A 23389-nucleotide genomic window follows, 5' to 3' on the forward strand; every position below is an offset into this window, starting at 1 on the left:
GTCAAAGGAGATTTTATTTCTATATGAACCCTTTTAAGGCCTTGATGCACCATCAATAATTCTCTCTGAGACGTAAAAGGGAGATATTGGCTTTTATTGACTGGAAGAAGGAACAGACCACCATACTACATCCTGGAGACTGAGAGGCCGGGCTCAGACCTCAATCGCCTTTATACCGGGGTCTGTGGGAGGGGCCATAGGAGTAGTCAGCAGGGGGCGTGTCCAGACAGGTATATGTAGTTCACCACATTCACCCCCCCCCCTTTGTTTTAAAAGAGAGTCCCCATGTGGCGAAGTTTCTTACAAGTATATTTACAGGTTAAGTCTATCAGGTGGTCGAATCTGTCGCTGCGATCTATGTAGCACCGGCTGTGATTGCACAGATGCCGGTGGTGGTGATTACACTGGTGCCGGTGGTGATTGCACCGGAGACGGTGGTTGTGCTGGTTCCGGCCTGACTGGAGGTGTCAGCCCACTAGGCGTCAGTGATCCCTCGTGTGTGCAAGGCGCCTGGAACATACGCGTACGAGACGCCCGGTATATGAGTGTCGTGAGGAGTCTGTGTAGGGCTTGGTGTGCGCGGTGTCACCTCGGGTACAGGGTTCATAATTACCGTGGAGTGTTCGGGGTAATGGTCTGCTGCTCCTGCGGGCGTTAGGTCGCAGATGGAGACCGTGTCCTCCCGCCCATCAGGTAAGACCACGTAGGCATCCTTGGGGGTTCGCATGTAGAAAGTGAACCCTCTCGACCAGTGGGGAGTATTTATTACTCCTCACATGTTTCCGGAGCAGCACTGGCCCTGGGGACGTCACTGGTAGGGTGGTCCCAGTGACAGACTTCCTGGGAAAAGAGAATAGGCGCTTGTGAGGGGTGGCATTGGTGGACGTACATAACAGGGAGCGGATAGAGTGGAGTGCCTCAGGGAGGACCTCCTGCCATCGAGAGACCGGCAACCCTTTTGACTTAAGGGCTAAAAGTGTGGCCTTCCACACTGTGGCATTCTCCCTGTCCACCTGTCCATTTCCCCGGGGATTATAACTCGTGGTCCGACTAGTAGCAATGCCCCTAGCTAGCAGGTACCGGCGCAGCTCGTCACTCATAAAGGAGGACCCTCTATCACTGTGGATATAGCAGGGATATCCGAACAGAGTGAAGAGCTGGGGCAGGGCTTTTATGACAGACGTGGTAGTGGTGTCGGGGCAGGGGATGGCAAAGGGGAACCGCGAGTACTCGTCGATAATATTGAGAAAATAGACATTGCGGTCGGTGGAGGGAAGGGGGCCCTTAAAGTCAACACTCAGTCACTCAAAAGTGCGGGTGGCCTTGACAAGTTGCGCCGTTTCAGGATGGTAGAAGTGCGGTTTGCACTCAGCGCAGATTTGGCAGTCCCTGGTCATCGTCCTGATGTCCTCCAGGGAGTACGGCAGATTCCGGGCTTTCACGAAATGGTAAAATCGGGTGACCCCCGGATGGCAAAGATGTGCATGAAGGGCGTATAGCTGGTCGAGCAGTGCGCTAGCACACGTTCCCCGGGATAGGGCATCAGGGGGCTCATTCAGTCTGCCAGGCCGGTACAGGATATCATAGTTGTAGGTGGAGAGTTCTATTCTCCACTGCAAAATTTTATCATTTTTGATTTTGCCCCGCTGTTGGTTGCTGAACATGAACGCAACCGAGCGCTGGTCGGTCAGCAAGGTGAACCTTTTGCCGGCGAGATAGTGCCTCCAGTGCCTAATAGCTTCCACTATGGCCTGGGCTTCTTTCTCCACCGCGGAGTGCCGAATTTCAGAGCCTTGAAGGGTAAGAGAAAAGAATGCTACTGGCCTGCCTGCCTGATTGAGGGTAGCAGCAAGCGTGAAATCGGAGGCGTCACTCTCTACTTGGAAGGGAATGGTCTCGTCCACCGCATGCATCGTTGCTTTGGCAATGTCCCCTTTAATGCAGCTGAAGGCCGCGCAGGCCTCGGCAGAGAGGGGAAAAGCGGTAGACTTGACCAGGGGGCGGGCCTTGTCTGCATAATGGGGGACCATTGGGCGTAATAGGAAAAGAAGCCCAGGCACTGTCTGAGGGCTTTGAGAGTGGTGGGAAGAGGGAGTTCTAACAGGGGGCGCATACGGTTGGGATCAGGGCCAATGACCCCGTTTTCCACGACATACCCAAGGATAGTGAGTCAGGTGGTTCCGAACACACATTTGTCCCTATTATAAGTAAGGTTCAGGGCTTTGGCCACTTGGAAAAATCGTTGGAGGTTGACGTTGTGATCCGGCCAGTCGCGACCACAGATAGTAATGTTATCCAGATAGGGAAATGTGGCCTTCAATTGGCACTGGTCCACCATCCGGTCCTTTTCCCTCTGGAAGACCAAGACACCATTTGTGACACCAAATGGGACGCGCAGGAAGTGATAGAGCCTGCCACCCGCCTCGAAGGCGGTGTAGGGGCGGTCCTCTGGGCAGATGGGGAGCTGGTGATAAGCGGATTCCAGATCTATTGTCGAGAACACCTTGTACTGAGCTATCTGGTTGACCATATCCGCGATGCGGGGTAGGGGGTACGTGTCAAGCTGTGTGAACCTATTGATGGTCTCGCTATAGTCCACGACATCCTATTTTTCTGCCCAGTCCGAACAACCACCTGGGACCGCCAAGGGCTTGTGCTTGGCTCAATGATCCCCTCCCTGAGCAGCCGCTGCACCTCCGACTGAATGAAGGCCCTGTCCCCCGCGCTGTACCTCCTGCTTTTAGTTGCTACAGGTTTACAGTCGGGGGTCAGGTTGACGAACAGCGGTGGGGGAGGGATCTTGAGGGTGGAGAGGCTGCAAGTGGTGTCAGTGGCGCAGCTGTCGGCATGGTGCGGGGTGGGAAGTGTGGGTCGGTGTGTGTGTGTGGTCAGTAGCGGGGTATGTGACGAAGTCCCACCAAACTGAGGATTCCTGACAGTGAGTGGTGGGAGGGGCCCGTCATATGCTATAGTCACACTTTCGAGATGGCTCTGGAAGTTCAGCTCCAATAGCACAGGCACGCACAGTTGAGGTATGACCAGTAGCGCAAAGTTCCGATATTCTGTGCCCTGCACCACCAGTGTCGCTACACAACCCACCCGGATGTCTGTGGAATGCGACCCAGAAGCCAAGGTGACCCTCTGGCTTACCAGCCGTGTCATGAGTCCGCAGCGTTGCACTGTGTCCGGGTAAATAAAACTCTCAGTGCTGCCCATGTCAAACAGGCAGCTAGTCCTGTGCCCCTCCACCAGGATGTCCATCATTGACCTTGCAAGCTGGTGTGGGGCACTTGGTCGAGGGTTACGGAGGCCAGAGTTGAACTGCCGTCTTCGTGCCCGGTAAACACCCGTGGGTCGGGGACGGGGCATGTTGACGCCAACAAAGATGGCCGCCCACATCCGGGCATGCAAGATGGCGGCCCCCATGTCTCACACGCAGCGCTGCCCGACCCCGCTCGTGGTTTAGACTTACAGACCTTGGCGAAATGGCCCTTCTTCCCACAGCTGGAGCAGGTCGCTTCTCGGGCCAGGCAGCGTTTTCAGGGGTGCTTTTCGAGTCCGCAGAAGTAACACTGCGCGGGCTTTTGACTGGCCGCAGCCGTGGTCGAGTTCGGGGAGTTCGTGGAATCACAACTGGCAGCGGCGTTGGCGAATTCGATCGCGGGAACCGGCGGCGGCGGGGTCTGAGGTGTCCATGGAACCGGTGGGGGATCGCGTGGCTGGACAGCGTCAGCGTTATGCAGAGCAGCCTCCAGCATGTCGGCCATCTCGATCGCCGAGCGTAAGGTAAGATCGGCATTTTCCAGCAGCCGCTGGCGCACATACACTGACCTAATTCCTGTAACAAAGTCGTCTCGTACTAGCAGCTCCGCATGCTGTTCCGCCATGAGCGTTTTGCAGTCACAAGTCCTGACGAGCGTCTGTAGGGCTCAGAGAAACTGGGCGCTCGATTCTCCAGGCCGCTGTCGTCGCGTAGCTAAGCGATGTCTTGCGTAGACGGGTGTTCACCGGCCGCAGGTACTGTCTTTTGAGGGCGTCCAGTGCCCCTTCATAGGTCGGCAGGCCTCTGATAAGTGAATAAAATTTTGGGGTGACCCTCGAGAGGAGAATTCGGTGCATAACAGCGGGTTCAGTTGCACGAATCTCCTCCAAGTATGAGTGGAAGCATGCAAGCCAGAGTTCAAAGGCAAGAGCTGCTTCAGGGTCTTGGGGGTCCAAATCCAATCTTTCCGGAAGTAAAACGGTTTCCATGTTTTAAAACTTCCAGTCAATAAAATTGATGCACCATCAATAACTCTGTCTGAGATGTAAAGGCGAGATATCGGCTTTTATTGACTGGAAGAAGGAACAAACAGTGGTTGACCACCATACTACATCCTGGAGACAGAGAGGCCGGGCTCAGACCTCAATCGCCTTTATACAGGGGTCTGTGGGAGGAGCCACAGGAGCAGTCAGCAGGGGGTCTGTGGGAGGAGCCACAGGAGCAGTCAGCAGGGGGTCTGTGGGAGCCACAGGAGCAGTCAGCGGGGGTCTGTGGGAGGAGCCACAGGAGCAGTCAGCAGGGGGTATGTGGGAGGAGCCACAGGAGCAGTCAGCAGGGGGGCGTGTCCAGACAGGTATATGTAGTTCACCACAGGCCTATAAGAAGTCTGTCCAAATCAATTTGATTTTTTCTCATTCTTGTAAACTTTAGAAAGTATAGGCCCAGTCTGCTTCATCTTTCCTTACAAAACAAAAATACCTCAAACTCTCTTTATTGCTTCTAAACTTCCTTGGACAAGGAAACCCTATTCTGGATGCAGCTTTACCATTGCATTTTATAAATACAGCAAGCCATCTTCATTCAAATATTTAAATACTCTTGTAATAAAAAGGTGAACGTACTACATTTCTTTTCAATTGCTTGCTTCAGATCTGGAGTAACAATTATTTTGTTCTCCTTTACAATATGTACAGGAAGTGACATTAATAATAATTTTGAATCTTCCAATGATACATGCTCAAGGACACCCAGGTGCCTCTGTCACCAACATCTTTCAATCTCTCATCATTTAAAAACATACTCAACCTGTTTTTCACTACCAAGGTTTCACATTTTCCCACATTGAATTTCATTCCCCATATCTTTGACCATTCACTTGTCTACATCACCCTCATGCCTTTCTGCACCCTCCTCACAGTTCAAACTATTGCCTAGCTTTAGGTCACCAGCGAGCTTTGGTTGCACAACATTACATCCAAATAATTGATGTAAACAGTTGGTGCTGTAGCACCGATCCTAGTGGTACTTGTGGTTACAGACTCCGAATCCAAACACAGTTCATTTATTCCAAACAAGAGAAAATTACCAGATGCTGTAAATCCAAGCACCACACCGAAAATGCTGGAGGAACTCAGCAGGCCAGGCAGCATCTATGGAGTAGAGTACACTGGGATCACTCCAGGCCCAACCATTTTAATTCCACTTCCCATTCCCATTCTGACATGTCAGTCCATGGCTTTCTTGACTGTGGCAATGAGGCCACACTCAGGTTGGAGAAGCAACACCTTATATTCCTTCTGGGTAGCTTCCAAACAGATCTCGAACTTCCAGGAATGCCCTCCCCCACTTCACTATTCCCCTCTCACCTTATCCCTTAAGGCTGTTTCCCTTGGTGGGTGAGTCCAGGATAAGAGGTCACAGTCTTAGAATTAGAGGGTACTGTTACGTGCCCGTGACACGTGACAGTGGTGTTGAAGCTATACTGGACACTTAAGGTAGTGGTCTTGTGATGGTGGAGTGACGTCATTTTCCCGCCAGTAGAGGTCATGTGACAGATTTTTTTTACAGGGTATTAAAGGAGGACCCCTCCCTGTGAGGAGGGGCAGTTCGTGGCTGGATTTGCCATTTTCATTTCATGCCACTGCGTGGTTCAATATTATGACACAGTTTTGGTTAAAAGATGGAGTTTTATTTAATGCCTAAAGTTTAAAAGGTCATTGCCAGCAGTTTCTTTATAATACTGCCAGTTGAAAATCAGTGGAGAGCGAAGATCGGAGTTCGGGAGTTAAAAGATCGAGGAAAGTCGATTTCGACGGTGAAATAGGTTCGACCTTGTTTGATCCTCATTCGGAAGGAATTCGTTGGCTGTCCCCATGTTAATCCCTGCAAATGGTAGCAGAAAGGATTGGGAATAGTTTTGTCAAGGAAAGGTCAGTGTCTTTAAGCCGTTTCATTTCATCTTCGTAAATTCTCCGTGGGAAAAGTATAGTTCAACTGGGAACCGCAACGGCACGACGTGAAAGAGAATTTAAATCGTCTGAAAAGTCTCTCTAATGGACTGTAAGCATTTTGAACTTTTGCAGTACTACTTTGAAGAACTGTTTTTGCAACATCGCTTTAAGAACTGTTTTCGCTTCATTACTTTAAGAACTGTTTAAGCTGCCGCACAGCAGCTGATTTCCGGTTACGTTAATGGTTTGTTTACTTCTGGGGGGTTTGTTTTTCAGTGTTTAATAAATGTTTTATTTGTTATAAAAACCCCTGCCTCACTTATATTTTTATTGTTGCTGAGTCCGTAACAGTATCCATTTAAAACAGAGCAGAGGAGAAATTTTTTTAGCCGGGGGTCGTGGATTTATGGAATTTGTTGCCATATACAGCTGTGGAGGCCCAATCATTGAGGGTATTTAAGGAGGAGATTGATAGATATCTAATTAGTCAAGGTATCAAGGCATATGGGGGAAAAGGCCGGAAATTGGAACTAGATGGGAGAATAGTTTAGCTCATGGTGGAGTGGTGGAGCAGCTCGATGGGCCCAATGGCCTACTTCTGCTCCTTTGTCTTATGATCTTGTGATCTCTTTAACTGCCTATCACCTCCATCTGGTGCTCTTCTTCTTTTCTTTCTTCAATGGTCTCCCGTCCTCTCCTATCAGATTCTCCCTTCTCCAGCCCAGTATCTCATGTCCAAGTTGCATGCCATCTTGGACAATGACTCCCATCCACTCCATAATGTACTGGTTAGGCACAGGAGTACGTTCAGCCAGAGACTCATTCCACCGAGATGTAAAACTGAGCGTCATAGGAAGTCATTCCTACCTGTGGCCATCAAACTTTACAACTCCTCCCTAGGAGTGTCAAACACCCTGAGCCAATAGGCTGGTCCTGGACTTATTTCCACTTGGCATGATTAACTTATTATTATTTATGGTTTTATATTGCTAAATTCCTTCACTACTCTTGGTTGGTGCGGCTGTAACAAAACCCAATTTCCCTCGGGATCAATAAAGTATGTCTGTCATTCACCAATCAACTTCCCTGCTCTTTACCTCACCCCCTCGCCTCCTCCCGCTTTCACCTATTACCTTTTGGTTCTTCCTCCCCTCCCCCAACTTTCTTCCTCTGACTCCTCATTTTATCTCCAGTCCTGATGAAGGATCCTGGCCCAAAATGTCAACAGTTTATTCATTTCCATGGATGCTGCCAGCCTGCTGAGTTCCTCCAGCATTTGGTGTGTGTCACTCATTCCAAATTCCTGCTTTGAGTCTGTTACCCAATCCATAATCAATATATTATTCCGCATAGCATGCCACAAAATCTTTTTGAGTGACAGTATTCATTACTCTCACACCACTTAAAACATTCTGCTTCTCCAGATTATCTATTTGTATTTCTCAACATTGTACACTGTTTGCCGTAACTTTCCTCACTCTATTTATTTATTCATTTATTATCAAAGTATACAATACTGAAATTCATCCATTCTTTAGGTAGCCATGGAAACAAGAAAGAAAAGAAAGGCAGCACGATCATCAACCCCCAATCCCACCTCCCCGCACAAAAACATAAGCAAAACACATTAAGCACATCGGCCCCCAAATTCCTCCTCCTACACAAAAAAACGAACAAAACAGATCAGGTGTATCAACTCCCTAAAGTAAGGACAGTAATGGAGGGAAAAGCCAGCCTTAGGTAAATAAGGAAATACAGGAAGGCATCAGACTAAAAACTTGAGCATATAAAGTCACCAGGAGTAGCAGGAAACTGGAAGATTGGGAAAACTTTAAAAAGCAACAAAGAACCACTAAAGAGCAATAAAGAAAGGGAAGTTAGATGATGAAAATAAACTAGCACAAAATAGAAAAATGGATAGTAAAAGCTTTTTTAATTATATAAAATGGAAAAGGGTGGCTGAGGTGAATGTTATGTCCCTCGGAGGACGAGAAGGGGGAATTGATTTTGGGTAATGAGGAAATGGCCAAGACTTTGAGGTACTGTTTTCTGTCAGTGTTCAAGGTGGAGGACGTATCTAACATGCCAAAGAGCGATGTGATGGATGGTGAGGACCTCAATACAATAGCTATCACTAAAGGGGTAGAGCTGAGCAAACTTGCGGGCCTGAAGATAAATACGTCCCCTGGTCCTGATGGAATGCAACCCAGGGTACTGAAAGAAATGGCAGAAGTCATAGTAAGGCTTTGGTCATAATTTACCAAAATTCTCTGGACTCTGGGCAGGTCCCAGCAGATTGAAAGAAGGCAAGTATCAGGCCAGTGTTTGAAAAAGGATGTAGGCAAAAGGCAGGTCACTATAGGCCAGTTAAACATCTGTAGTTGGGGAAATGCTTGAAGTTACCTATCATTAAAGAAGAAATGGGTTAGTAAATTTGCTGATGACACAAAGGTTGGGGGTGTTCTGGATACTGTGGAGGGTTGTCAGAGATTACATCAGGACATCAATAGGATGCAAAACTGGGCTGAGAAGTGGCAGATGGAGTTCAGCCCAGATAAGTGTGAAGTGGGTCAGTTTGGTAGGTCAAATATGATGGCAGAATATAGTATTAATGGTAAGTCTCTTGGCAGTGTGGAGGATCAGAGGGATATTGGGGTCCGAGTCCAAAGCTGCTGTGCAGGTTGACACTGTGGTTAAGAAAGCATATGGTGCATTGGCCTTCATCAGTCATGGATTGAGTTTAGGAGCCGAGAGGTAATGTTTCAACTATACAGGACCCTGGTCAGACACAACTTGGAGTACTGTGCTCAGTTCTGGTCACCTGACTACAAGAAGGATGTGGAAACCACAGAAAGGATGCAGAGGAGATTTACAAGGATGTTGCCTGAATTGGGGAGCATGCCTTATGAAAATAGGTTGAGTGAACTCGGCCTTTTTTCCTTCGAGTGACGGAGGATGAGAGGTGACCTGATAGAGGTGTATAAGATGATGAGAGGCATTGATTGTGTGGATAGTCTGAGACTTTTTCCCAGGGCTAAAATGGTTTGCACAAGAGGGCACGGTTTTAAGGTGCTTGGAAGCAGATACAGAGGAGATATCAGGGGTAAGTTTTTTTACGCAGAGACTGGTGAGTGCTTGGAATGGGCTGCTGGCAACGGTGGTGGAGGCGGATACAATGGGTCTTTTTAGAGAGTCTTGGATTGGTACATGGAGGTACATGAAAAATAGGTTATAGGTCATTTCTAAGATAAGGACATGCTCACCACAGATTTGTGGGCTGAAGGGCTTGTATTGTGCTGTAGGGTTTCTATGTTCTATTCTATGTACCTATACAGGAGTCTCTTTAACCCTGATCAATGTCTCTCATCATCTTGTACACCCCCAACCTTTGTGTCATCAGCAAATTTACTAACCCATTTCTTCTTTAATGATAGCTACAAGCATTTCCCCAACTACAGATGTTAAACTTACTGGCCTATAGTGACCTGTCTTTTGCCTACATCCTTTTTGAAACAGAGGTGTCATCAGCAAATGTACTAACCCATCCCTTCACTTCTTCATCCAGGTCATTTATAAAAATCACAAAGAGTAGGAGTCCCAGAACAGATCCCTGAGACACACCACTGGTGACCAATCTGCATGCAGAATATGACCTGTCTACAACCACTCTTTGCCTTCTGTGGGCAAGCCAGTTCTGGATCCCATGCCTCCTTACTGTCTCAATAAGCCTTGTATGGGGTACCTTGTCAAATGCCTTGCTGGAATTCACATGCATTACATCTACTGCTCTAACATCATCAATGTGTTTAGTCACATCCTCAAAAAATTCAATCAGGCTCGTAAGGCATGACCTGCCTTTCACAAAACCATGCTGACTATGCCTCTCCAAATGTTCATAAATCCTTCCTCTCAGGATCTTCTCCATCAAATTATCAATCACTGAAGTAAGACTCACTGGTCTGTAATTTCCTGGGTAATCTCTACTCCCTTTCTTGAATAATGGAACAACATTTGCAAACCTCCAATCCTCCAGAACCTCTCCAGTCCCCATTGATGATGCAAAGACTATCGTCAGAGACTCAGCAATCTCCTCTCTTGCCTCCCACAGTAGCCTGGGGTACATTCTCGTCTGGTCCCAGTGACTTATCCAACTCAATGCTTTCCAAAAGCTCCTGCACATATTCTTTCTTAATATCTACATGCTCAAGCTTGTAAGTCTGCTGCAAGTCATCCCTACAATCTCCAAGATCCTTTTCTGTAGTGAATGCTGAAGCAAAGCACTTGTTGAGTACCTTTGCTATCTCCTCCAGTTCCATACACACTTCTCCACTGTCACTCTTAATTGGTCCTATTCTCTCACGTCTTATTCTCTTGCTCTTAACAGACTTGTAGAATGCCTTGGGATTTTCCTTAATCCTGTCCACCAAGGCCTTCTCATGGCCCCTGCCGGCTCTCCTAATTTCTTTCTTGAGCTCCTTATGCTCGCCTTAGAATCTTCTAGATCTCTATCATTCCCTAGCTTTTTGAACCTTTCGTCAGCTCTTCTTTTCTTCTTGACTAGATTTACAACAGCCTTTGTACACTATGGTTCCTGTATCCTACCATCCTTTCCCTGTCTCATTGTAACGTACCTATGCAGAATTCCATGCAAATATCCCCCCAACATTTGCCACATTTCTTCCATAAATTTCCCTGAGAACATCTGTTTCCAGTTTATGCTTCGAAGTTCCTGCATTTTCACCAATTTTAGCAACCAAGTGGTCAATTAAGAGTTATATGCATTTTCAGTCCAATTTTCATTGATTTCGAAGTCAAGCATATTTCTCCATCTGGTGGCCAGAAGTTGCTGAGCAATGAATATGTCTTAACACCTGATTGTCACTGACCTTGGACAATGGGAGACAAACTTCCATTCATCTCCTTTTTTAGCACAATGAAGCTTATTTTAAAGAATTAAAAGACAAGCTTTTTCAAAAATTTATTTTCCTTCAACTAATGGCATGCATATGAAGTATGTGTTGCAGAGAGTGAAGAAAAGTTTAAATTAATCCACCTTTAATTGGATTTATTTCAAATTTCAAAGTAAATTTATTATTAAAGTACAGATATGTCATCATACACAATCCTGGGATTTATTTATTGTGGGCATCCTCAATAAATCTATAGAATAATAACAAAAGGTTCAAAAAACTAGGTAATGATAGAGATCTCGAAAATTATAAGGCCAGCAGGAAGGAGCTTAAGAATGAAATTAGGAGAGCCAGAAGGGGGCATGAGAAGGTCATGGCCAGAAGGATTAAGGAAAACCCCAAGACATTCTATAAGAATGTGAAGAGCAAGAGAATAAGACATGAAAGACTAGGACCAATCATGTGTGACAGTGGAAAAGTGTGTATGGAACTGGAGGAGGGAGGGCTGCTGAATACTTCGCTTCAGTAGTCACTATGGAAAAGGAACTTGGCGATTGTAGGGATGACTTACAGCGGACTGAAACGTTTGAGCATATAGACATTACAAAAGAGGATGTTGTTGAGATTTTGGAAAGCATCAAGTTGGATAAGTCACCAGATGATATATACCCCAGTCTACTATGGGAAGCAAGGGAGGAGATTGCTAAGCCTCTGGTAATGATCTTTGCATCATCATTGGGGACAGGAAAGGTTCCAGAGGATTGGAGGGTTGCAGATGTTGTTCCCTTGTTCAAGAAAGGAGTAGAGATATCCCAGGAAATTACAGACCAGTGAGTCTTACTTCAATGGTTGGTAAATTGATGGAGATGATTCTGAGAGGATGGATTTATGAACATTTGGAGAGGCATAATATTAGGAATAGTCAGCGTGGCTTTATCAAAGGCAGATCATGTCTTACAAGCCTATTTGAAATTTTTGAGGATGCCACTAATCACACTGATGAAGATAGAGCAGTAGATCTAGTGTATATGGATTTCAGCAAGGCATTTGATCAGATACCCCATGCAAGGCTTATTGAGAAAGTAAGGATGCATGGGATCAAAGGGACCTTGCTTTGTGGATCTAGATTGGCTTGCCCACAGAAGGCAAGGAGTGGTTGTAGACAGGTCATATTCTGCATGGAGGTTGGTGACCAGTGGTGTGCCTCAGAGATCTGTTCTGGGACCCCTTCTCTTCATGATTTTTGTTAAAGCCCTGGATGACAAAGTGGAGGGTCGGGTTGGTAAATTTGCTGATGACACAAAGGTTGGGGATGACATGGAGGGCTGTCAGAGGTTACAGTGAGACATCGATAGGATGCAAAACTGGACTGAAGTGGCAGATGGAGTTCAACCCAGATAGGTGCAACGTAGCTAATTTTGGTAGGTCAAATATGATGGCAGAATACAGTATTAATGATAAGATTCTTGGCAGTGTGGAGGATCAGAGGAACTTTGGGGTCTGAGTCCAGTGGACACTCAAAGCTGCTGCACAGTTTGACTCTGTGGTTAAGAAGGCATACAATGTATTGACCTTTATCAACCATAGGATTGAGTTCAAGAGCTGAGAGTTAATGTTACAGCTATATAGGACCCTGGTCAGGCCCCACTTGGAGTACTATGCTCAGTTCTGGTCGCTTTACTATAGGAAGGATGTGGAAACTATAGAAAGCCTGCAGAGGAGACTTACAAGGATGTTGCCTGGATTGGGGAGCATGCCTTATGAAAAACAGGTTGAGTGAACTTGGCCTTTTCTCCTTGGAGCGACAGAAGATGAGAGGTAACCTGATAGAGGTGTATAAGATGATGATAGGTACATGGAGTTTAGGAAAATAGAGGGCTATGTTTAACCCGAGGTAATTTCTAAATTTAGTACATGTTTGGCACAGCATTGTGGGCCGTAGGGCCTGTGTTGTGCTGGAGGTTTTCTGTGTTTCTAAGAGCATTAAGTAACCAGGTAAGTTTTTTTAAAATTCTAATCACTCAGTCATCTCCAGAAGTATTTTATTTATCATCGGTGACACTGTTTCATATTCCATAGCTTTTAAAACATTGAATTTAAGTGCCATGATAGCAGATGAACCCATGTCTCTGATCTCTAGATACTAATTGAATAACTTAGGTTTGATTTTAGGTTAATTTTCTTTTAATAATTTTCACATTTACTTCATTATTTCCAGCAAATTAAATGCCACACTTAGCTCTGCATTCTTTCTGGCTAAATGTCTGACATTCAGTTCCATATTCCATCTCAGATGAACACTGTGGGGTACATGAATATATGCACTGAATGTCTACAATATGAAAAATGTGGGAGAGGATGGACAGAATTAAAGTTGGTTAAAACTTGAGTTAACAACTGCTCTAGTGCATGCTTGTGTTCACCTAGAATGATAAAATGAAAAACTCTGTTCATAAATTGTCACTATTTATGTAAGAAATCAATAATTATAATCATTAATCTGTCAAGCAGTACATAGGAGCTTCTGGATTATGCCAAGACATACACTGACCAGTGTGTAGCCAATCAGTTTGGATGAGGATACCATAATAATCCCTTTGACAAGTATCTGTTAAACCAGGCTATGTCTAATATTAGCCTATTATTTAAATTTGAGAATGTGCTGATGAACCTAAACATTATCTTTTGCCAATGGGCATTCGCTTGATCGTCCAATGCAAAACTCAACAATAATTTAAAAATTGCTACAGTCTTCCTCAACCCAACTTGACAGGAAATTAAGGAACACTCATTTGGAATGAATTTACATTAAATTGGCACTTATGCTGATGAGATGTTAACAATGATAGGCACGCTCGAAGTTCCTTAATGCTCAATGGTGCAAGGGGAGCTGACGATTTTTGTTTCTACAATACAATGCTAAAAAAAATATATCAGAGATTAATTTCTGGGCAATAATCTTTTGTTAGATTTTCAAAGTTTTTGCTTAGTAAGGTGGAATTCCTGAATTTGTAAGTCAAGGCATCTAACAAGTTGCTATTAGGCATCGATATACCCTATGAGGTACACTTTCCATGTTGTGACTTCATTCCTAATTTTAGAGGAATACACCACTGTGCCCATTGTCAGTAATTTATGGTTTTAAATTTTAACTTTTGCTTTTTGTTTCTCTAGTCTGCCAGTTGGTCAACAATGAAACTCAATGTACATGCATCAGTGAACTTACTTGGAACTCAACATTTTGTAGAACGTACCGTTCTTGCAGTGCAAATACTACAGCAGACCAGACCTGTACATGCATCAGAGCCTACCCAGTAGAAAGGCAATTCTGTGATCTGACACCCACACAAAGTACATCAACAAGTACATCGAAAACAACTACATCACCACCAGTTCAAAGAGGTACATTGAACTTGTTTATCCCTTGTTAATCAGAGAAGTCTGAACTCTTTGTGAGAAAGGTAATGTTATTCCAATGAACTAGCAGAAATAATGCTGCACTGTGTAACAATGGAAGACTATAATGATAATATTACTGAATTAGTACAGTGTTACAGTTCACTTCAATATTGGTAACATAACTTGATGACACTAATATCCCTGTGATCAAAATCCTTCACACTGAATGCTTGGCTTTGGGATTAGGTTATGTGCCTTCATTAAAAATCTTCAGAAACTTGATGTTCAGACCAGTAAGGCGTGTGGTAGATTCTTTGCTATTCGAAGAAAAGTAGAATTATACTTCATCTCAATTATGCTTTTACCTTAAGAAACAAAATACTTAAAACTGTCTCAAGCTATTTGAAACACCATCTTATAAAGACAACCGAGGTTAGTCTGCACTCATTCACATCCCAACATGGAAGAGTACCACACAGGAACAGGTTCTTTAGCCCATAGCATTTGTGCTGATCATGATGCCAAATTAAATTCTGGTCTATATCCTTCCATTCCCTATATATTCATTTGTATGTCTAAGTGCCTCGCAAGTGTTGCCATGATATCTACTTCCACCTGCTTCCATACAGCTGTAGCATGGTGGAGCAGTCTAAGACCAGAGGACACAGACTCAGAAGAGAAAGGTATCCTTTTAGAATGGAGATGAGGAGGAATTTTTTTATACAGGGAGACTGAATCTGTGGCATTCGTTGCCACAGGCAGCTGTGGAGGTCAAATCATTGGGCATATTTAAGGCAGATTAATAGATTCTTGATTAGTCAGGGGATGATGGGGTGGGGGGGTGGGAAGACAGAAGATTGGGACTGAGAGGAGAAATGGATCAACCATGATGAAATGACAGAGCAGACTCAATGGGCCAAATGGTCTATTCTGCTCCTATATCTTATGGTCATCCAACTTGGCAGTGCCATCTTCTGTGTAAAAAAAAAATCCTGTAAATTTCCTTTAAATGTTTCTCCTCTCACCTTAAGACTATGACCTCAGTATATATCTGCCATTTCCACCCTGGAAAAAGGACTCTATCTACCTTATGTATGCCTCTCATAGGTTTATATATTTCTGTCAGGTCACCCTCAGTCTCTGACACTCCAGAGAAAACAATCCAAATTTGGCCAACCTTGCCTAGTTAATATTCTCTAATCCAGATGTCACCCTGGAGAACATCTTCTGCATCCTCGCCAAAGACTCCACATCTTTCCTGTAATGTGATGAAGAGAACTGCACACAATATTCCAGATATGTCCTGACCAAAGCTTTATACAGCTGTAACATGATTTATCAGCTTTTATACCCATTACACTGTTTGATAAAGGCAAGCATGTTGTACACTTTCTTTACCACTTTATCCTCTTAAGATGAATTTTCAGGAAGTATTGATGTACAGATCAGAAGCATTCGAGTCTGGAGATCAAGAATGCTACAAAAGTTGCAGGAATGATCTCCAGAAAGCAATTTCACTGGCAAATTGGAGATTCCAGACTAGAGTGGAATCAATGAGGGATACTCAACAGATATGGCAGGGTTTGAATGCCATGAACTCCTACAAAGTTAAATCAAGCAACATGGGGGACAGCAGAGCTTCACTTCCAGGTTAACTCAATGCCTTCAGGCTTGTTTTGACCACCAGAACAAGTAGGAACCATGGCACACCTCCATATCTCGTTATGGTCCTTTGTTCTCAGTATCTGAAGGTGACGTGTGGGCTGCCTTGAAGAGTGAATCCAAGAAAAGCATTCGGTCCATACGGAGTACCTGGCTGAGCACTGAAGATCTGCGCTGACCAACTAGCTGGTGTGTTCACAGATACCTTCATCCTCTCACCCCGGCAGAGTGTGGTACCCACCTGGTTAAATCATGAAGTCCGGTAATCTGCCTCAATGACTATCACCCAGTGGCAATTATATCCACAGTGCTGAAGTGTTTTGAGAGGCTGGTGCTCTCAATGGCAGAATATAGTATTAATGGTAAGACTCTTGGCAGTGTGGAGGATCAGAGGGATCTTGGGATCTGAGTCCACAGGACGCTCAAAGCAGCTGAGCAGGTTGCCTCTGTGGTGAAGAAGGCGTACGGTGTATTGGCCTTCATCAATGGTGAAATTGAATTTAGGAGCCGAGAGGTAATGTTGCAGCTATATAGGACCCTGGTCAGACCCCACTTGGAGTACTGTGCTCAGTTCTGGTCGCCTCACTGCAGGAAGGATGTGGAAGCCATAGAAAGGGTGCAGAGGAGATTTACAAGGATGTTGCTTGGAATGGAGAGCATGCCTTATAGGTTGAGTGAACTCGGCCTTTTCTTCTTGGAGAGACGGAGGATGTCAGGTGACCTGATAGAGTTGTATAAGATGGTCAGAGGCATGGATCCTGTGGATGGTCAGAGGCTTATTCCCAGGGCTGAAATGGTTGCTAGAAGAGGACACCGGTTTAAGGTACTGGGGAGTAGGTACAGAGGAGATGTCAGGGGTAAGTTTTGTACTCAGAGAGTGATGAGTGCGTGGAATGAGCTGCCAGTAATGTTGGTGGAGGTGGATACGATAGGGTGTTTTAAGAGACTTTTGGATAGGTACATGGAGTTTAGAAAAATAGAGGGCTATAGGTAAGCCTGGTAATTTCTAAGGTAGGGACATGTTCGGCACAAGTTTGTGGGCCAAAGGGCCTGTATTGAGCTGTAGGTTTTCTATGTTTTTTGTCCTTCCTTATATTCATGTTAAATCCATTATCTACTTATAAAGCCTCTGGTCTGATCCTGAGCTCTATCATCCTGGTTGCCATCCTACTGCCATATTTGTTTAAACCACTCCCAACAACTCTTATATACCTGCCTGCAAGAATATTGGTCCCTCTGGGATTGAAGTGCAACCTGACCCTTTAGTATAGGTCACACCTACCCCATTTAGAGGATGGGGAAGCTTTTAAAAACCAACAGAAAGAAACTAAAAAGGCCATAAGGAGGGGAAAGATGAAATGTAAAGGTAAGTTAGCTAATAATATCAAAGAGGTTACCAAAATATTTCATCAGGAGTAAAAGAGAGGCAAGAGTTGATCACTTGAAAGTGACACTGCAGAGGTAGTAATGGAACACAAAAAAATTGTGGATGAACTAAAGAATTTTTGATCAGTCTTCACTTGGAAGACACTGGCAGAATGCTGGAAATTCAAGGCTGTCATGGAGTGCAGAAGTGAGTACAGTTTCTATTACTTAGAGAGAAGGTGCTTGGGAAGCTGAAAGGTCTGATTGTAGATAAGTGACCTAGACCCGATGGACTACAGCCAAGGTTTCTGAAAGAGGTAACTGAAGAGATTGTGGATCCAATAGTAATAATCTTTCAAGAATCAATAGATTCTGTCATGGTTCTGGAGGACTGTAGAACTGCAAATGTTACTTCACTCTTTACGAAGGGAGGGAGGCAGAGAAAGGAGATTATAGGCTGGTGAGCCTGACCTCAGTGGTTGGGAAGATGTTGGAATTAATTGTTAAGGATGAGGTTTTAGGGTACTTGGAGGTACATAGTAAAAGAGGCCAAAGTCAGCAAGATTTCCTTAAGGGAAAATCTTGCCTGACAAATATGTTGGAATTCTTTGAGGAAATAACAAGCAGGATAGACAAAGGGGAATTGGTCAATGTTCAGTAATTGGATTTTCAGAAGGCTTTTGACAAAGTGCTGCACATGAGGCAGCTCAGCAAGGTAAGATCCCATAGTATTATAGGAAAGATTCTAGCATGGATAGAGGATTGGCTGATTGGCAGAAGGCAAAGAGTGGGAGTCAAGGAACCCTTTTCTGATTGGCTGCCGGAGACCAGTGGTGTTCCACAGTGGTCGGTATTGGGACAGTTTCTTTTTACACTATGAAAATGATTTGGATGAAAGAATTGATGGCTTTTTGGCCAAGTTTGTGAATGATATCAAGATAGATGGATGGGCAGGTAGTGTTGAGGAACCAGGGAGGCTGCAGGATTTAGACAGATTTAATAGATTACAAAAGAAGTGGCAGGTGGAATACAGTGCTGGGAAATGTATGGTCATGCACATTGCTAGAAGAATATAAGCGCAGACTATTTCCTAAACAGGCAGAAATTCAAAAATCTAAGTTGCAAAGGGACTTTGGAGACCTCGTGCAGGATTCCCTAAAGATTAACTTGCAGCTTGAGTCACTGGTCAGGAAGGCAAATGTGATGTTAGCCTTCATTTTGAGAATGTAATAAAAAATATAAAATCAAGGATATAAAGCACTGGTGAGGCCTCACTAGGAATATTGTGAAAAGTCTTGGGCCCTTTATCTAGGAGAGGGTTCAAAGGAAGTTCATAAAAATGATTTCGGGAGAGTAAGGTTTATCATATGAGGACTGTTTGATGGGTCTGGACCTGTACTTAAGAACATAAGAAATAGGAGCAGGAATAGGCTATCTGGCCCGTCAAGCTTGTCTGGCCATTCGAAAAGATCATGGCTGATCTGGCCATGGACTCATCTCCACCTACCTACCTTTTCCCATAACCCTTAAATTCCCCTACTATGCAAGAATCTATCCAACTTTGTCTTAAATATACTTACTGAGGTACTTGTTGGAATTTAGAAGAATGAGGGGGAATCTAATTGAAACCTATCAAATGTTCAAAGGCCTAGGTAAAGTGGATGTGGAGAGTGAGGAAGGAGGAATGGCTGGGTTTCATTCTGAGAAAGGAAGTGGGTCAGATATTCCAAGTTTCAGTAAAGGAACACATTGAAGATAGAAATCATAATGTCATAAAATTTAAATAAGCCTTGGAAAAAGAGAAGGTGCAATCAACAAAAAGTGATTTATTAGAGGAAGGCCATTTTCAATGGGATGATAGTGGATCTGCCAGTAAACCTCGCTGGTGAAAAAAGCAGATGAAATTTACTGTGGAGAAATGTGAGATGATGAATTTAGGTGGGAAAGTTAAAATGACGCAAAATGGTTTTAAAAGGGGTGCAGAGCAGAGGGACCTGGTGTGTGGGTGCACAGATCAGTGAAAGAGCAGGTTGAATTGAATTGAATTGACTATTTCTTATGTCCTTCACATACATAAGGAGTACAATACTTTACATTACGTCTCCATCTAAATGTGCAATTTATAGTAGTTTGTAATAAATAGAATGTACAACAGGGCAGTCAATATAGCATAGAAATACAATTGTATCAGTGTGAATTAATTAGTTGGATGTCCTTGTGGAAGAAGCTGTCCCAGAGCCCGTTGATCCTAGCCATATTAAGTGGTTAATATGCCATACATAATTTTGGGCCTTATCAAAGCAGAATTAAAGAAGAAAAGTCCTACTGAATCCTTATAAAAGTAGAGGTCAACCCTTGAATGGATATTGCATTCAATTCTGCTCATCTCATTACAGGAAGGATGTTAAGAGTGAGTCCAGAATAGATTTAAGAGCACTGTTCTTGGGAGAAAGAAATCGTTTTACAAAGCAGAGGAGAGAGGCTCAGGCTGCTTTCTATGGGTAAAAAGGTAGATGGCAAGAAGTATATAGAATGAAGAGGGGTCTGGACAGAATGGAAAGTGGCAGGCTCTACCTGCTGGTGGAGGCATGAAGACCAGAGATCATTGGTAAAGAAAGTGGAAGAAAATTAGGAGTGGCATGAGGAAGAACTTCTTTTGCACAATACATGGAATCTACAATACAGGGGCTGTGGACACAGAAGAGGTATGCTCCCTAGTGACCTTCATTATAAAATAAATAGTTAAGAAAAAAAATGGAAAACTGCAGGAGAAGGGCCAGGGAGTGAAGCTGGTGAGTTGTTCTGGTAGATGGTACAGACATAATGTACTGAATGGCCTACCTCAGTGACTCTATGAAGTTGATCAATTCCTGGGCACGAGGAGAATATGCGGACAATACAGGAAAATGAAGCTGAAATGGACATACATGCTAAATGATACAGAAGTTCTGAAGGGCCATGTAGCCTTCTCCTGCTTCTGTTTATTTTCCCATTTTCTGTAAAATGCTTAAAATTCCTGCTTCATAGTATGTGTACATGTACAATATCTGCACTTTTGAAGATCACCACTGAGAACCACATTCCATTCTGTGTCCTCTCAATGAACACCGGGAGTACATCACACACATGCTAATGAGATTGGCACAAAGCACATTAATAGTTTGCTTTTAGATTCAAATGAAAATTCTTTGTACCAGTTTCCTTGTATTCTCTCAGCTGTATTTTTGGAAGCTAACAGGTGTCGGAATAACTTGCATGTCTGCATCATTTCTGAGTCAGGTGTATTTCATCTGTCTGCTAAAACCAGGTTCTTCACTGATATTTTCTAGGACAAAGTATCATAAGATCAGAAGACATCAGAGTAGAATTATACCTTTTGGCCTATCGAGTCTGCTCCACCATTTGATCATGGCTGATCCATTTCTCTCTCAACACCATTCTCCTGCCTTTTTTCCACAACCTTTCCTGCCCTGACTTATCAAGAATCTATCAACCTCTGCCTTAAATATACTTAATAACCCGGCCTCCACAGCCATCAGTGGCAACAAATTACATTGATACACCACCCTCTGGCTGAAGAAATTCCTCCTGCTTTCCTTTTCAAATGGACATCCCTTTCTTTTGAGGTTGTGCGCTCTGATCCTAGATTTCACTAGAATGGGAAACATTCTGTACTTAAGGACATAAGAAATAGGAGCAGGTGATGGCCATCTGGTCTGCCGAGCCTGCTCCGCTATTCAATAAGATCATGGCTGATCTGACCATGGATTCATTCCACCTACCTGCCTTTTCCCATAACCCTTAATTCCCCTACTATAAAAATCTATCCAACTTTGTCTTTGTCAGAGCGCTCAACCTCAAAATGGAGGGATGTACAATTAGAGACCATGGGTTAAGGGTGAAAGGTGTATTGTTTAAGGGGAACATGAGAAGAAACTTCTTTAACTCGGAGAGTGGTGAGAGTGTGGAGCAAGCTGCCAGTGCAAGTGGTGGATACGATTTCGATTTTAATGTTTAAGAGAAATTTGAGGAGGTAAATGGATCTTCGGGGTATGGAGGGCTATAGTCCATGTGCAGGTCAATAGGAGTTGGCAGATTAAATGGTTTGGCATGGACCAGATGGGCAGAAGGGCTTGTTCATGTACTGTACTCTATGACTCTATGATCTTTTTGAAAAATAGCAACTGTATTTTCTTGTAGAATACTGAATAGTACAATCACAAAAATTTATTATAAACTACAGTAATCGCAAAATATTGCACCTTTTATATTTGAAATAATAAAATGGTTAATAATACATATCTGTTACAGAAAGTAAAACATTTGCATTGATTATTGAAAATCTGATCTTCAGTAATGAACTGAAAAATTCTTCCTCGGCCAAGTATAAAAGTCGTTCAGCAGAATTCACTTCATTGGTATGTAACCGAGTGAATAACATTCTGAACTCTGAAAGGATATAATGTGCTGCTGATAAATATTGACCTTCAGGTTTATATAACAAATACGACAGAGTTTGCAGATGCTGGAAAATCAGAGTAACACACACAAAATGCTGGAGGAACTCAGCAGGTCAGGCAGCATCTATGGAAATAAAGAAAGGATTGATGTTTCAAGCCTAGACCCTTTATGAAGGCAAAAGAATTTCTGCCTTATTAGGCCCAGGCTAACATGTTGAAGTACAATCTTTAATAAAGATAATAAAGTCTCTGGGCAGCTAAGGAAGACAATGTAATTTCTGGCATTATCCAATACAAATTTTTGTATTATTTTTAAAAGAATTCATTTGACACCAATTTGTAGGAAGAGTGAATTCTGTTAATGTGTGAAACACTCAGAAAGCATTTGGGGAGGATCACTTGGTGCTTCAAATAACAATGATGCATAGATTATTGTATATTGGCTCAAGATTTCCTTTAATCTGTTTGTTGCCTGAATTACTGGTGTCCTACTGACTAAATGTGTTCTTAACGATAACAGAGGTCTCAGGCACTGACAGAGATCTGCTCGTAGTTTCTCCATCATCAGGGTTAGGAAAATGTGGAAGTTTGCCCACCATCAAAGGACCATTTAAATGAGTCTGACATGAACAGCACTGAGAGCAGTTGCACGACTGTGCAGGAGTTTAGAAAGGGCTTGTTTACACCTGCTTATACAGGAATCCTGAACTTCTGCTGAGTGACAGGGCTAAGATGAAGAAGTTCCAACCATTATTTTCCTCATGTATGTGTTTTGATATGACTGTCCAAAATCAAAATATAGAAGTTGATACAGATTTTAAGTAAACTCACAAACTATCAGAAATGTATGGAGAAGCAGCCAGTGTCTATGAAAAGAAAAATGGAATTAACATTTCTACACCAAATGCTGCTTACTCTGTTGACTATTTCCATGTTTTTTTTTTGTATTCTATGTGATTGACCAACTTAGAATGTTAAAAGAAAGTTTAACAGGAATTCAGTAACATAAATACTTCTGACACAAGAGACTTTATTGCAAAATATGTATGTACAGCAATATCTTATTTTTAACATGAGTAACAAAACTGACTTACTACTAGAGAATATTTGTCTTGGTCTTTCTGTACCTCGGGTCTTGATAATATCTATGGTTTACTCTTTCATTCTCTTGTGAGTGAAATGCCCATTTTAAGCCCCATGAAAGAACCTACTTCAAACTGAAACAAATTCTTGTCAAAATTAGTAGAAAATCCATCCTACATCATTTGCAACTATGATTGAATTCTCAATTATTCGATATGATTTTATTGGTATTAAGTCCTTATGAATGCCGTACCAATGTTTTTTTCAAATGGTGTGTTTATTCATCTGAAAAAAGTT

At 43.5% G+C, this 23389-nt stretch overlaps 1 protein-coding gene across 1 annotated transcript in view; it reads left to right on the top strand.

The window, feature by feature from the left end:
* Positions 1–23389, top strand: part of LOC140732686 (adhesion G protein-coupled receptor F4-like) — a 74290-nt gene that overhangs the window by 17485 nt on the left and 33416 nt on the right. Inside the window, exons 6-7 of the mRNA XM_073055370.1 lie at positions 14298–14525; positions 21861–21967. Of these exons, the coding sequence (XP_072911471.1) occupies positions 14298–14525; positions 21861–21967 (335 nt within the window). The remainder of the gene's footprint in view (positions 1–14297; positions 14526–21860; positions 21968–23389) is intronic.

Source organism: Hemitrygon akajei, chromosome 9, assembly GCF_048418815.1.
Source record: "Hemitrygon akajei chromosome 9, sHemAka1.3, whole genome shotgun sequence".
Classification (NCBI taxonomy): Eukaryota; Metazoa; Chordata; class Chondrichthyes; order Myliobatiformes; family Dasyatidae; genus Hemitrygon; species Hemitrygon akajei.